This window comes from Ursus americanus, chromosome 17, assembly GCF_024610735.1.
Source record: "Ursus americanus isolate L20-20 chromosome 17, mUrsAme1.1.p, whole genome shotgun sequence".
Classification (NCBI taxonomy): domain Eukaryota; kingdom Metazoa; phylum Chordata; class Mammalia; order Carnivora; family Ursidae; genus Ursus; species Ursus americanus.
The window spans coordinates 3,555,424-3,570,314 of record NC_142143.1 but is presented as its reverse complement, the minus strand read 5'-3'; the positions used below and the strand labels follow the sequence as shown (position 1 = coordinate 3,570,314).

At 49.4% G+C, this 14,891-nt stretch overlaps 1 protein-coding gene across 3 annotated transcripts in view; it reads left to right on the top strand.

Annotated features, from left to right (window-relative positions):
• The window catches only part of PPARA (peroxisome proliferator activated receptor alpha), a 67,170-nt gene extending 52,947 nt beyond the window's left edge, over positions 1-14,223 (top strand). For all 3 annotated transcript variants that reach the window (XM_045780092.2, XM_045780087.2, XM_045780088.2), the window contains exons 7-8: positions 4,768-5,215; positions 7,357-14,223. In XM_045780092.2, coding sequence (XP_045636048.1) covers positions 4,768-5,215; positions 7,357-7,604 — 696 coding nt within the window. In that variant the 3' untranslated portion in view covers positions 7,605-14,223. The remainder of the gene's footprint in view (positions 1-4,767; positions 5,216-7,356) is intronic.
• The last annotated feature ends 668 nt before the right edge of the window (positions 14,224-14,891 follow it).

The window sequence follows — 14,891 nt, the reverse complement described above, 5'->3', positions numbered from 1 at the left end:
CCTCCGCCCTGCGGCCCCCCCACCCACCCCACTCTTGTTTCTTCAATGAAAAGCCAGGGACGTCTGTGGGTTTAGAAAGGGCTATTTGTTTACAGACACTTGATTGCCTTCTCTGGACAATTCTAGGCCTTCTCCGAAGCGCACTCCGCCACCTGCCCCCGACCCCGCGGTCAGCTCAGTCTCTGTGTCCCTTGCAGAGCCGATCTCACAGCTCCTTCAAAGAGGGGCCAGTCCAAGGTTGGCTAATGAAGACATTTTGCCTTTCTCCTACGAGCATGGCAAAACAAGTTTAATTCGTACTAATGAGTAGCTTAAAGCAATCCTGATTGGGAATTACAAGCTGGAATTTTTAGTCACAGGAAGATGAAGTATTTCACAAGCTACTTACTTTCATGAACAAACCAAACCTCTCTTTTACTGAGTCTTTAATTCTTCAGTAAAATTCTCCAATTAAATAGGCTGAGACATTTCAGAAGGGCTCAAGCAAACTCTATTAAATTGGTAAGGCCACACCCATGCTGGGAGGCCCCAGGGGCTTTTATAAATTAGACCCTTCCTGGATCATGAGGGTGAAAGCAAAGTAACCTTTTAATTTTGAATTTCTCTCCTGGAAATGGTTAGGAGAGCCCCATATTAGAGTAACCAAAAATTCCGATCTCTTTGAGATCTTCTGTTTCTCTCTTGGATTTTTAGAATTTAAAGGGAACTTAAGAGTCAACTTGACTCTTAACCAAACACTCTTGTTTAGTATTAGTTTCATTCCCACGGAGTATCCTTCTGCATACCCCACTGAGATCTGCACGTTCTTGGAAGGAGCCCTGTCCCCTCAGCCTGAGCTCCGAGCTCCCAACGCGGGACACAGCCTCAGCTTTTCTATTTTCCGTGGCCTGTAGGTCGTATAACACAAAGACCTACAGCTCCCCTAGAACTGGTTAGGGGCTGGCTGGGGGGGCCAGGAGGGGGATGCTGTGGGAGGGTGGAGAGGAAACGGTGGAGGGAGGGTCTTGGGAGGAGGAAGGAAGCATGTGGATCCCATTGTTTTGGGGAAGGATGGGTGGGTGTTAGCTGAGGGCAGGGGGTGGTGGGAGGAATAGTGAATGTTTCTGCCTGGACGTGGGGCTGGTTTGAGCCCCTGAGATTGCAGAACCAGAGGCCAGCCAGAAAACCACCAGGGCCCTTAGTGACCTGGTCGGAGCTCGTCAGGGCCCTCGCTGCCCCGTGATTTGAGGGCGGCAGGAACGGAAGCAGAGCTGGGGCACAGGGGGCACATCGGTCCCATCTGAACTTGGCTTCCAAAAGACCTGCTTTTCAACAGCGTCTTAAAAAGTTGGTGTGTTGACGTGTGGGGTGTTAAGAATGTCACGAGAAGACTCTCCAGGAGGGCACGTGCCAGCGTTGAAGTCTGCGCCTCTCCTGGGGGGTTTGCAGCCGGGTGCTCAGGCTCCAGCCCCCACACGGGCGCATGCGCGCACCGGCTCACTCCCGGCGTTAGAAGCTAGCTGCACCCGTGGAAACTGGGGGAGGGTGTTTGGTTCAGACAGACGGTTCTCAGCACTGACTGTGCAAGGCGACAGTCACGCAGTAGGACTGGTACTTTGTAATGCCACAGACCGTCATGACTTTCTTCGTTCTGATGAAATCTCAAAGATTCCCATGTTGCTCAAAATTGTCGGGAATAATCTTTAGAGTCTTTGAATGTCTTCAGTTATGGAAAATATGTGTCTTCTGAGAAGATAATTGAATTTTAGACAAAATCATGAGTCCTTGCAGCCGGCCAGTAACAGAGTCAAGTATCTTGTCTGAGAAGAATGAATGAAGCAAGGGGATGAGTTTTTGGCATGTGGCTAGAGAATAGAAGGGCTTCCAACATTATTCTCAGCGTTTCAAAATCTTTGGGACAAGGGGCCCCCCGGGTGCCACCCTGAAATGGCTTTAGGGGGACAATGGGTTTTGCCCACGTGTTATGTTGAAATATTATACCGACAACTTAAGTTGCCTTAAGATTGAAAAACGTGCTTAATATTTTATACCGTTTCTTGAAATGTGCAGTAAAACCTAACTAAAAGCTTATTAAATGGTTTCATCCAAAGCAATTCTACCAGTAAATCACAATTGTTCCCTAAAAGATGGTGCTGCCTGACTTTATGTGGAAAATGCTGTTTAGATGTATGTAACGATAAGTTCTTGCCGTAGCGTCATTAACACACACAGAACACGTCGGGCGTGAGCACAAGTGATGGATGTCAGTTAGGAGAACCTTCTGGTCTCGGTGGGGAGTGATCTGCGGGGGGGGGGGGGACTGGGCAGCTTTCTGCCTCACGCTATTTAAACTCGTGACAACATGTTTATTTATCTGAAATGACCACCTGTGATGTCAGATACATTCATATTCAAACTTAAGTATAAAAGGCGCATTCCATAATTAAATATAAGCAGCATGGATTTTTTTACATAGTCCCATCAACAGTGTTTATCAAGCGTGTTAGTATCTGCGTTCTCTCATGAGCTCCCATAAACATCAGTTTCTAAATGTTAGCACTGGTTTTGAATTCAGATGGTTTCTAATTTTGTCTGTTAATGAGGCCCTGCCTTCTTAAAATCCAAGTGATAATTTTATAAAAATGGAATGAAGTATTTGTACCAGTTACGTCCCATTTACGAGAGTATGTTTCACATAAAACTAGTCCTGGACGGGTTTCACAGGCGAGTGTCCTCTCTCACAAGGCCCTTTGCCTGGAAGGGCCCCGCGTCGGGATCTCGTGCCCTGCTGTCGCTGTCTTGAAATTTTTCATTATTTTTGAACAAGGGGCCCCACATTTTCATTTTGCCCTGAGCCGTGTGAATTCCGTGGCCGGTCCTGTGGTTGCGTGAGACGCTCCAGGAAAGGACGCAAGAGCTCTGGGATCACACACTTGGGGAAGCGCTACCCAGGCTGTCGCTGTTCCTGAAGCTTCCGCTACCCAGGCTGTCGCTGTTCCTGAAGCTTCCAAGCACACCTGCTGCAGAGTTTCTGGGGGGCCCTAACTCCATTTAACTCTGTGCTTCCCAAGGTTCTTTGGGCCACACAACTTTTGTTTGTAATGCCTTCATTTCTGCCGAAGGTTACAGCCCAGGTGGTCTGCTAGTGTATCTCCTGGAATTGAAGGGATTCTGCTGTGTATCCCTAGAATGTTAATTCCTTCAATCCCAGAAAGCAGAACTGCCCCCAAACTTTCCCCCAGACAGCGGCCATCCGGCCTGCGTTTGTGATCTTTGGAGGGAAACGGTTTCAGTCTTCCTTAACCAGACTTGAGATATGCAGGACTTTGGCTTTGAATTTTGCTTTCAGAATGTTTTCACTCACGCACAGGAAATTTTCAAGTATCCCCTTTCTTCAGACGTAGAATCAAATTTTTTTTTTGTCCAACACTGTATTGCAAATCCTGCTTATGTTTAAACATTTCTAAGACAATCCCATGCAGTGTTCCAATGCACCTGCCTTGCTTCCGAGACAAGGACACCCTCCAGGTGCCCTGAAGTGGTTTTGTGCTGAGGTGCCTCCAGATGCTCTTGGGGGCCCAGGAATAGGGGACATGCGGTGCCACGGGGCCAGATACAGTGTCAGTGACGTATTTCGCCCATTGACAGAGTGAGTCTTAAAATCATGAGCTGCTTATGCGTTCTACCTTTGTGTATCCTGGTAGGAATTGAAAATAATGCTTTGGCCCGCCTCATGACCGATCTGTAGAACACCGTATGAATCAGAGAGATCCCCGAGAGACTGTCATTTCTGCTGCTCTGCGCACAGATCTGGCGTACATTTTGACCGGCGGCACAAAACATGTATGTCCGTTCCCCTGTGCCTCACCAGATATAGAACCCCTTCTGGGCATGCCGGCTTCGAATAACAGGGCCACCTGTCTCCTCTTTCCTCTTAGAAAATGGCAGGACCCATGGGCTTAGAAGCAAATGGTATATGGCAACAGGTAGGCTGCTGGCCCAGGGGTTTGCGCTCGTTCCGGAAGGCAGAGCACTGAAGTGCGGCTCCTCAAGACTTTCCCAGGTCACCCCCAGACAGCAAGGGCTTAACGACGCCTGTTTGCTTCTTGCTACGCAAGCACCCACTCTCCGAGTTCTATTTACGTGCCAGGTCCATTCATGCGGCAGTCAGCGTCAGGTGAACGACGGTTCTCTCCGAAGTTCGTAAAATGGTAAAACGAAGAATTACTGGGGGCTGAGCGAAAGAGGCGAAGGCACACATTTTTAGTTATAAAACGGATAAGCCCTGGGGAGGAAAAGGACAGCACAAGGACTACGGTCAGTAATATTGCAGTTACGTTGTCTGGCGACACAGCTCAAGGGGTCGGTACTGCCTGATGTGTAGACGTGTCGAATCACTATGCGGTGCCCCTGAAACTCCTGTAACATTGTCTGTCAGGTGTTCTTCAGAGATACAAATTTAAAAATTGTGGTAGTTAGGGCCGTTGCAGTAGTATTTAGGAGTTCAGAGGGTACTATAAAATATTAAAAGTGCTTGGCGAGTGTTCTCTTGTCGGCTTTATTGCCAACATCCCCCTGGTGTGGGCAGTGATGGTTATTACCTTCCTGATCTGTATTGCCAGTTCGCTATGAGCGTCTTTGTGTCCCCAGCCAACTCTCAGGTTATTTGAGGACGAGGACACGTCTCCACAGGTGATCTGCACACAGCGGCTGCTCCTCAGCTCGTTGCTCATTAGGAGGACAGCCTGTCACCAGGGACCTGGCTCATGTCTGTGTCTTTCTTTGCAGCCCTTTGTCATACACGACATGGAGACGTTGTGTATGGCCGAGAAGACTCTGGTGGCCAAGCTGGTGGCCAACGGCATCCAGAACAAGGAGGCGGAAGTCCGCATCTTCCACTGCTGCCAGTGCACGTCCGTGGAGACCGTCACCGAGCTCACCGAGTTTGCCAAGTCCATCCCTGGCTTCGCCAACTTGGACTTGAATGATCAGGTCACTTTGCTGAAATACGGAGTTTATGAGGCCATATTTGCCATGCTGTCTTCTGTGATGAATAAAGACGGGATGCTGGTAGCATATGGTAATGGTTTTATAACTCGTGAATTCCTAAAGAGCCTAAGGAAACCGTTTTGTGATATCATGGAACCTAAGTTTGATTTTGCCATGAAGTTCAACGCACTAGAGCTGGACGACAGTGACCTCTCCCTTTTCGTGGCTGCTATAATTTGCTGTGGAGGTAAGTGGTTGACCGGATCTGGTGCCCTGTCACCCGCAGCCTCCTGTCCCGAAGGACGGCAGTAAATCTGGCGTGTGCGTGAGCGGTGGCCGTGGAGCCTGCATCCGCAGGCCGGAGGGCGTCTGAGCCCGTGCGTCGCCACCAAGGAGAATAAGTGAGAATTATACCATACCATATTCTCTAGCATACGTTATTATATATAAATACATGTTTGTACATTTTATAAATATGTTCCATTCATAATTATGTTATATATATAATATTCTATTTCTAATTATCATCAAATATAATCTATTAGGTGTAATGGTAATATAATTTATAGATCTAATATCTAATACATATTAAAATTATAATGTATGGTGTTTATTATTATTGTTATAGAATTCTATTATTACAGTATTATGTCCATATTATGGACAGTATTCTGTGAAGTGCCATACAGATGTTAGTACAGTTTACTTCACTATTGGTATATTTATTCTAGTTCATAATGAAAACTATCAGTAGCTAACTGGCAGTGTTTGCAGTTTGCTTTGCCAGAGGAAACGGATCCCAGTGAAGGAAAGTCTGGGCCTCTCTGCAGGGAAGCTGGCTCTGCAGCTCCCAGAATTTTGGCTTGGTGTCCTGTTCCTTTAAATAACCCTGTCCTGGTGTAAGAAGGTCATCCATATACTGTAAACTCAGCTGACCTTGCTCAGCCTCAGGGGAGACCGATGGGGCGACCACCGACCCCCTGGCCAGTGTGCCGGGCCCTGCGGTTTGCTGATTGCAGAGCTGAGGCTGGCCACAGCCACCCAGACTCCACAAGCCCGCGAGTCCTGTCCCTGCTGCTCTCCAGCTGCACACGGCCAGGTGGAGGGAGTCCTCACGCTCTGGAAAAAATGTAAAATACGCAACAGTTGGACGTCAGCTGCCCTTGTCCTTTGTACACTCCAGATGCAGTGTTGTGGGTAAAAAGCAATTGTACAACCTTTATAGGCTGTCAGAGCACAGCCTCCTAAAAGAAATCATAACCGCACATTAATCCCTGGGGCACCTGGGTGGCTCAGTCAGTGCAGCGTCCGACTGTTGATTCTGGCTCAGGTCATGATCTCAGGGTCGTGAGGTCGAGCCCAGTATCAGGCCCCGCGCTGAGCGTGGAGTCTGCTTAAGATTCTCTCTCAGCCCCTCCCCACCATGTGCATGCTTCCTCTCTTTCTCAAAAAAAAAATCATATCAATCCTATATATAGAAAAGTGTCTGGTGTGATACACATTAAACCTACGAGGGGGTTCACTTTCTGTTTTTTTTTAATCTCTCTGTTTAAAAAGTGAGTAATTGCATTCATTTTACAACGAAGAAAAGCAGTGAAAAAATCCACACCCTTAGCAACACTTTTAACGATCCTAGTAAGGAGTGGGGCTTTAAAGGGAGCACTGCGTATCGGACAGGGACGGGGACAGGGTACGCACGGGACCCGAGGCAGGACGCGTGGTCTCAGGCTGTCCCGGGAGGTGTGGGGCCTGCGGTTGAGCTTCCCCAGGGAGGGCGTGTGGGGTGCTTGGCACCAGATCTCAGGCCTCCCTGGGGCTCGGCAGCGTTCTGTGCAGCTGGCGTCTGCCACTCACATCTCACGCCCTTGTCTATGCAGCTGACTCAAACCGGAAGAATCCTAGCATTCCTACCGCTCACAGCGCTTTATGCCACGAAACCCAGTCTAAGGCAATCACGCCCCTTCACACGGTGGTGGAAAACTAGAAACCAAATATCTAGTTTTCACTCAAGTAACTCCATCCATATTATGCAAAACTGGTTGTTTTAACTATCATTGGAATGTATGGTTACTCCCAGTGTTTTGGGGTTTTCCCCTGACTGTGGTAATCAGAAAAACCTGAAATGAAAGGGCCATGCTGTAGGGTAGCTGGTCGACTTGAGGTAGTATTCAAATATTCAGGACCCAGTATTTGTCCCGTCTGCCCCTTAGGCCCAGAGACTTTGGAAGAAGCGAGTTCTGTCTTCCAGCCAAGTCGACATTATCGGAAGGCGGAATAAGAAAGAAAGGCCACATAAAATAAGAACGCTTGGTTTCCCCAACTGATAAACAATTATGAGGCATCAATGGGGTGATTATCACACACATCTCTTCTTTCTTTTGAGAATAGATCGTCCCGGCCTTCTAAACGTGGGACACATTGAAAAAATGCAAGAGGGCATTGTGCACGTGCTCAAACTTCACTTGCAGACCAACCACCCAGACAACATCTTTCTCTTCCCAAAACTCCTGCAAAAAATGGCGGACCTCCGGCAGCTCGTCACGGAGCACGCACAGCTCGTGCAGGTCATCAAGAAGACGGAGTCCGACGCTGCCCTGCACCCGCTGCTGCAGGAAATCTACAGGGACATGTACTGACGGCCTGAAAGCAAAACACACAAGCCACTCGCCAAGGACTTCTAAACAACAGCACTACAGATGGGGGCAACGTCCACTTTGCACAAATCCCTCCATTTTCGCCTTGGAGAATGGGACGGATGCACCCTAGGTAACCGGAACCCTAGACCACGTTTCTTTCTTTCTCACACCAGTACTTCTGAGAGCGTGCCAAGTATTGAAATGCTGGTGACAGGTCGCTGATAGGCAGTTCTCGGAAAATTAAGGGGAACGATGCCCAGCGGTCTGATGCTAACCCAACTGATGTTAATCGATGCGGCTGTCTTGATATCACGTGAGTAACAGAGCGCTGAATCAAGTGGCGACCTCGAAATCCGTGGTCTGTCTGCTCGTTTGGCCACCTTTTGACTGTTGTGCTCCTTTATCATTTTGAAAACTAATCAGCACTTTTTAACTTTTATAATCCTGTAAATCTAGACGAATCCAAAGGTTAGGTATTTTTAAAAAGCGGCAAAATATTTATTGGGAAGACTTTAATTCTGTTTCCTGAATTTGAAGACAGACAACATGCTGTTTCTCGATCATAGGATTTAAAATTTCAAAGGATTATTTGAAAAGCTAGCCAAACCCAGCAGTCGGTTGGTTTTCACTGTGCTCGTGCTTGTGACTTAATGGGCAGAAGGGCCTGTTTCCAGGTTTGCGTACTCCCTCCCCCTGCTCTGCCTGGTTCGAGCTGGCGTCTGGGGTCAGCAGGAGCAAGACAAACAGAAAATATGTCAGCTCTCCGTCCCTCTGACCTCTGTTTCCTATCAAATCTGAACCAACCGAGTCAGGTTGTTTGGGGGCCATGATAGCGTTTTCAGGGGCAAAGGGACAAGTTGTTTGTCAATGTTTCTCTGGGCCCCGTGTGTCAAGGCAGCTCCTTGGTCTTTTCCTGTGTAGCTTTTTAAAGTACACAGCTTTATTTTTGTAACTCTTGGTGGCAGCTGCTGTTCCCGAGAGTGTAGGTGAGGCAAACTAGATTTTAGAGCGTGGGCCCCAGGGGGACCACGTGGAGAACGAAGAGGGAAGGCACAGGGTCCTTCATGGGGCAGTTTTCCAATTACATATGGAAGGCAGCTTTCCCAACATCTGAAATATCTGGGTCAGCCTGAAAGCTCATTTCTCAACCCCGGTCTGGTTATGAAAGCAGTGTTGATCGTGGTTTTCGTCCAGCACATAGGGACCTGGAAAGACTCTTTCTGTCCACGGTGGTATGTAAATGTCCTGTCAGGGGATTTGCATCAGCGATGCCCTCCAGGCCAGCTCGGCCTGAGCCTGCCAGAGCTGACACCTCCGCGGGGGGAGGGGGGTGTCACTGGCCACCTGCCACTGACTCCCTGCATCACGGCAGCTCGTAGGACCTGGTTGTTCCCTTGGCGCCCCTCCCCCTCCGTCTCTAGAAAACTCGGCTCTATAAGGTCGCTATTACTTGCCCTCGAAGAATGATTAGGATTGAAACTGACAAAGTTCCCACGGTCAGCACCATGGAAATGCGACAGGGAAGAGAACAATAAAACTGTGAGGTTTCAACTAGAAAAGGCGAACGTGACAACGGGCACATCCTTCTCAAAATTAAACCTTAGTGGTAGTTTTCATTTTTCTTTTGTTGAGAGATCCAATCAAAGAATCTGTTGGAAGCAAATAACGGTATTTCCACGTATGAATGACAGCAGTCAAGAGGTCACCCAAAGTCAGAGGGCACATCCGTGTGGGCGTTCTTCCCTAAGACAAGGACCCCTGGGCCGGTGCCGCATCCGTGTCGCCTCTGTCCACCACTGGCCTCTCTACTCACGTGCCCCAGCTAGATGCCATTTGTGGACGTGCCTCGGAAAGGGACCCTGAAACCCAGGCTTTCAGAAAAGTCTCTTGCTCTGGTTCTGTTTTCATAAAACTTACTTTGAAAAGCTCCTTATTTCGTGCATTCTCCAGCAGCAGCCAGGCTGCCAAGGGCTCAGGTTCGGCAGTCCTAGTGTTTGTGAGCGTTTGGCTGTCTTGGGGCCCGGCTAGACTCCCAGCAATGTTCCCGGTGAGGCCACGAAGGAGGCTGCAGAGACCGCAGCTCAGAAGTCACTTGAATTCACCCATTGTTACGAAAAGGAAGAAAGTCACAGATTCCCGTTAATTTTAAGTAACAGTCACTGATTGCCCGCAGAATGTCTGGGCCACCTAATCAAAGATCTCTCAGACCACCGATAGTCAGATACGGACAAATTATGCACCAGTTCAAAATACTGCCGCATGTCCAGTAGGGGCTCGTTAAAGCGCATTTATTGCCTGCTGGGTTTCAGCAGACGTCAGCATGAAGTGGGGTAGGTATGACAGAACAGGTTTGAGATATGACAGAACAGCACGGAGCCCCTCCTCTGCTGGGGAACGTGGCACGCAGTGCAGCTCCCCTCGTCACCACCTTGACGCCCTTCGACAAGACACTGTTCGTAGCCATAAGTGCCAAACCTCTGAGACCACAAAATTACAAGCAGCCTTTGTCTGCAGGGCTGAATCCTGAACCCAGCAGCCAGCTCGAGCTCGGGAACCAGCCTCGCCCTCTGTCCCCGGTCCCACAGCGTCCCTCCCCATCCTCCTCCTGGGCATTTCCAGCTGGGTGTCCCGCACACGGAATCCTGCCCCTGCCACCCTGAGGGCTGCCCGCGCCAGTGGCCGTTTTGGGGGAAGCCCAGCATCATCAAACCAGGATGCTCGCAACTGCTTCAGCGCCAGCGGGAGGCGGGGCAGCGTGGGGATCATCAAAGCGCCAGTGAGCCAGTCCTTTCTTCCCGCCTTGCCCTCGACTTTCCCCATGGCCTTCCTGTAACTCTCGCATGAGATGCACTCCAAGCATCTCCCGAAAGAGTAGGTGCCCATATGTCAGTAAGAATGTGAAGTCCAGGAGAAGACCCTTGGTGCACGGTGTATTCAGGAATGCCCACGACAGCCGTCCCTGTTTTAAAGGGACTCTTCATTTTAAGAGCAAGAATGTATCTTTCTGCCTTTCGGGTGCGTTTCTTACCCTGGGCCATCTGAAACTCTAGGGAAATGAACAGCCTCAAGGATCGTGTGGAGGTTCCAGAGACAGGACAGCATCCTAAGAGTTGAGCAGATGCTCCAGGCACAAGTAGAATCCTTTGTTTAACGTGTGGTGAAAAGTGAACTATTAATTTCGCGACTACTGTTTCCCCGAATCTACAGCATAACAGCTACCTCAATACATCAAAAGGCACAGTTAAAAGTAAGGTACACGAAGCACTCGGGGTCCTTTTGGAGCATCTATAGTCAGATCATTTATGAGTAAGATTCAGAAGTCACACACCTTTGCTTGATTGCACGCTGAGAGGTGGAAGGTCATGTGACTTCTTAAAGGCACTTTGGTTGTTTAAAGGGAGCCTCAAAGATACACATGTGCAGGAGTTGCTGCCCCAATTTGGTGAGACTCAGTTGGAGCATGACGTGGATCCAGAAGTGGGAACAGCCACTGGCCACAGTGACCCGCCCTGTGGAGCGCCTCCCCTGCTCTTCGGCTGCACCTGCCGGCCACTCACGGAGAGACCCTGCCAGATGAGGCTGGAAGCAGATGCCTCCAGGCCGTGACTTTCCAAGGTGCACCCAGGCCTCCTTGCTGCCTCAGGGTACTCCCTGCCTCGTGCTCCCCCTTCAAACCACGGCGGCACCAAGCACGTTTGATACCTAGCCACTGCATACACGATGGAGGGTGGTTTTTCTTTGGGTCTCGACCCGGTGGCCACACCTGTCTCTGGAATGTCTTACAAATGCCCATTTAAAGAGGATGCACTGTTTTGACCACCCTCCCCTGCAGGTGTTCCCGGAGGGGTCACTTGCTTAAAGCCTTTAAGTCCACAGCAGTGTTGTCCATTCAGGATAGGAAGGACACCCACTGTCTGTGGAAGTCACCACGATCCTGCCACCCGCTGAGGCCTTACTGATTATTAACGAGTGTCCGTGGAAGTTTTTTCCCACGTACCCAGTCTTTACAGCATGGGCACAGCCAGGCATCGGGCGGCTCCAAAGCCAGGCTCTCTGTACTTGTTCTTCTCCTTTTCAAAGTGGCCCAGCTTCTCCTAACTCTTGGTCCAAGCTGATTTATAGGGTTCCCCTGGGATTAAGGATTCTTGCCAGGCTCCAAAGGTTGAGGTCTACATCTTTTGCTGGGATATATATATAAATTAAATATATTTAGGTGCCATTTTAATAGAATTCAGGAAAATGGTCATTGACCCAGCCTGTGACACGCAGCAGGGTAGAACAAAGGCAGTGAACTTTCATCTGACTCGGAATAGAGGACATCCATTAAATTTCTCTGGAAACCACAATGCAAATCAGAGGTGATACTGAAAGTTTTATAAGCAAAAAAAAAAGACAAAAGACAATGAATCTTCATGTGTTCGTTTAAACACTTACAGAATTCTTTCCATTATTCTGTTTTTGTGGAGTGCAGCTGGGTGTCTTAACACTTCTGCGGAGTGGCCTGAGGCTTACACAGGCTGCGGGTGTGGCCCATATAACAGGACACCGAGTGAGAGCCTGGCGGCCAGGGTGCGCTCTGAGCTGCCTGTGCAGCGCGAGGCCCGGGACGCCTTCTCAGGTCTAGCGTGGGGCTCTCAGCGGACCATTTGCTTCTCGACATTTCAGTCTGAGACAAAGACAAGTGTCACTGTGTACTACCCCACCTCAGGAAAGCGGGGGGGACCACATAATGTGGCCCAACAGAAATCCATACAGCCACATCGTTCGGGAATTCCTTGCCAAGCAGAACAGACCGAACTGCACCCACGTGCAGTGTGACATCTTGACTGAAGCAATGGAGAATGTCGACTCCAGGGCCCTAGCTGTTCAATGCATTATTTGCAAAACAACAACAAAACCCTAAGAAACCTTTTTTTTTTTCTTTTAACATCAGAGATAGGGGTAAGACCTGGATCAGGTTTTTTATGTAAAATATGTTTTCTAGTTTGAGTCAAATGTGAGGAACGTCCCCGGTGCTTCTCCAGAGAAGGGACTATAGCAGCCTCCTCCTCCCTTACCCCTCTCCCCACACCCGACATCTAAACTTCGTTAATTCAACAAACCGCAGCATCATGCAGACCAGCGCAGGGACCTGCCCTCCACCGCGAGCCCCGAGGTGAGGGCTCTTGGCCCCGAGAGTGCCTCCGGCCTCAGCATGGCCTCTTCAGGGCAGGGAGGTCAAGCTTCGGGCCCTGAAGACAAGTGAGTGACCATCTTTCCAAAGTAAAATCATTCACTTTTGGAAACTATCTTCTCTTTTAAAAAGCACAGACGGTCTGTTCCTTTTTTCAGGCCTAAGGAAAAAAAAAAAAAGTACCTCACAATAGATGAACACCACTCAGTACCCTTTCCAGTAAGGTCACAGCATTTGTGTTTGAGTGTCATTTTTCCTACACTGTATGGTAAAAAGAACTATGTTAATGCTATATCTTAAATACTGTGATTCAAGTTTAAGAAAAATTTTAGTATAAATATTTTACTAACTTATGATCATTCACCTAATAACAAAGATTTGGATTCTTTTGAAATCAGTATTAGTTGACATATACTCTTAGTAGCCTGGCTCTTGGAACCTACTGGAAACACAAAGGATGCTGGAATATGACTGACATACCGTTGCACACGCGTGTGCACACACACACACGGCTTTTTGTCTCTCCTGAGCCACGCAGAATTTATTTCCCCTCTAAGTCTGTTCCCTTCGTCATGAGTCACATGGGAGCACAAGCGAGTCCGTCTTCACCGTCTCTCCCGGCAAGGAGGCCGGAGACCCAGGTCCAGGGTTACTTAGTGCTCCCAGCAGTGCCCTGCTGAGGACCTGCACTATTCCTGGGTAGTGGGTCGCGTCTGCTCTGCAGGGAACTCTTACCTGTGGGTTATTACCAAAGCACTCGAGCAATCCGAAATCTTCGGATAGGATATTTGCACCGCTGGTTCTCTGGCAGCCCCCAGATGGCCCAGCCCAAAGCATGCGACGGAAACCGCGGACCCCTCGAGGTTCCCATGGGTCGTTCCCAGTATCTCGGTAGAACTTCTTGGTGTCCGCAGGGCCATGGCGCTGAGGGCGTCTGACCGACACAGGTCAGAACATCAGATGGGTGCAGATTTCCAAAGCAAGACTGAGCTTCGTTTCTTGGTGTGTTTATCGTTACCACTCTGGTGCCTTATACTCTCCCAGTATCGGGGGGCTGACAGATCCCTCGTCTTCATACTAAGCGGGAGCAGTTCCAAAGCAGGTCTTTTAGAGCAGGGTTCTGGGGGCCTCTCTCTGGGTCTCGTCCACGGCCTCAGGGAGCAGGGGTGTGCAAGAAGAGCAAATGGAATCTTCCGAGTCATGTTAACCGATAGCAGTTCCAAGCAATTAGAAAATGACTATAAGATTAATTCTTAAAAATTTTCAGTCTTATTCTATTTCCTGCTGGGAGATTGAACCGATCGCATATGTTGATTTATATCCTGAATTTATGGGAATGTGCAGGTTTGGAATGTCCTACTGTAAGACTGATGAATGTAAGGAGTTGATTTCAGGGTACAGTGTTGCCTTAATGGTTTTAAAAAATAAAACTATTTTTTAAAATTAGTTGGTGAGTTCTGAGTGATGCCGTGAGATGAACATTTAGTTTGAAAATCCCCGGCTGTAGCATCTGCCCTCAGCCCAGAGCAGCCCCCACCCCGCTCCCCCAGGGGTCTTCACCTCTAGTCCTTTCATCCTTCAGCGCACAGAATGGACCTAGGACACTGTGGCCCCAGGATGACAGCCATTCATCTAAAGTAATGTGACACAGAGGAAGCATCTGAAAATATAACCCAGTGGGCACATCAGCCAATAAAAGCTCCTTATTCATTCTCTCCTCAAACGCATGTCTGGCGCCCCCCCCATCCCCACCCCAGGCAGCTGGCCTTGGGGTAGTTACAGGCGAAGACAGAGCCGCTCCGGCCCTCTCAGAACCAGCAGACAGAGGCAAACATGCTGTCCGGTGTGTCCCCCACAGCGAAGGTGGGGGCCATGTGGGAGGGGTGCCTGTGGGGGAGGAGTGCCCCGGGGCTGCCTACAGGAGCCCGCAGGGCTGGTGCAGGGTCCCCTGTGGAGAGGGGCAAGCCAGCACCTCAAGTTGTGAGCCCCTGCGTGAGGGAAGGGAGGGCAGGGGAAGGCACTGCTCTGCTTTGGATGGGATTGGGCCCGCGGGACAGACGGGACAGAAGAGGCTGCACGTGGCAACTCCCCAGCCCCCCACCCACGCTAGATCC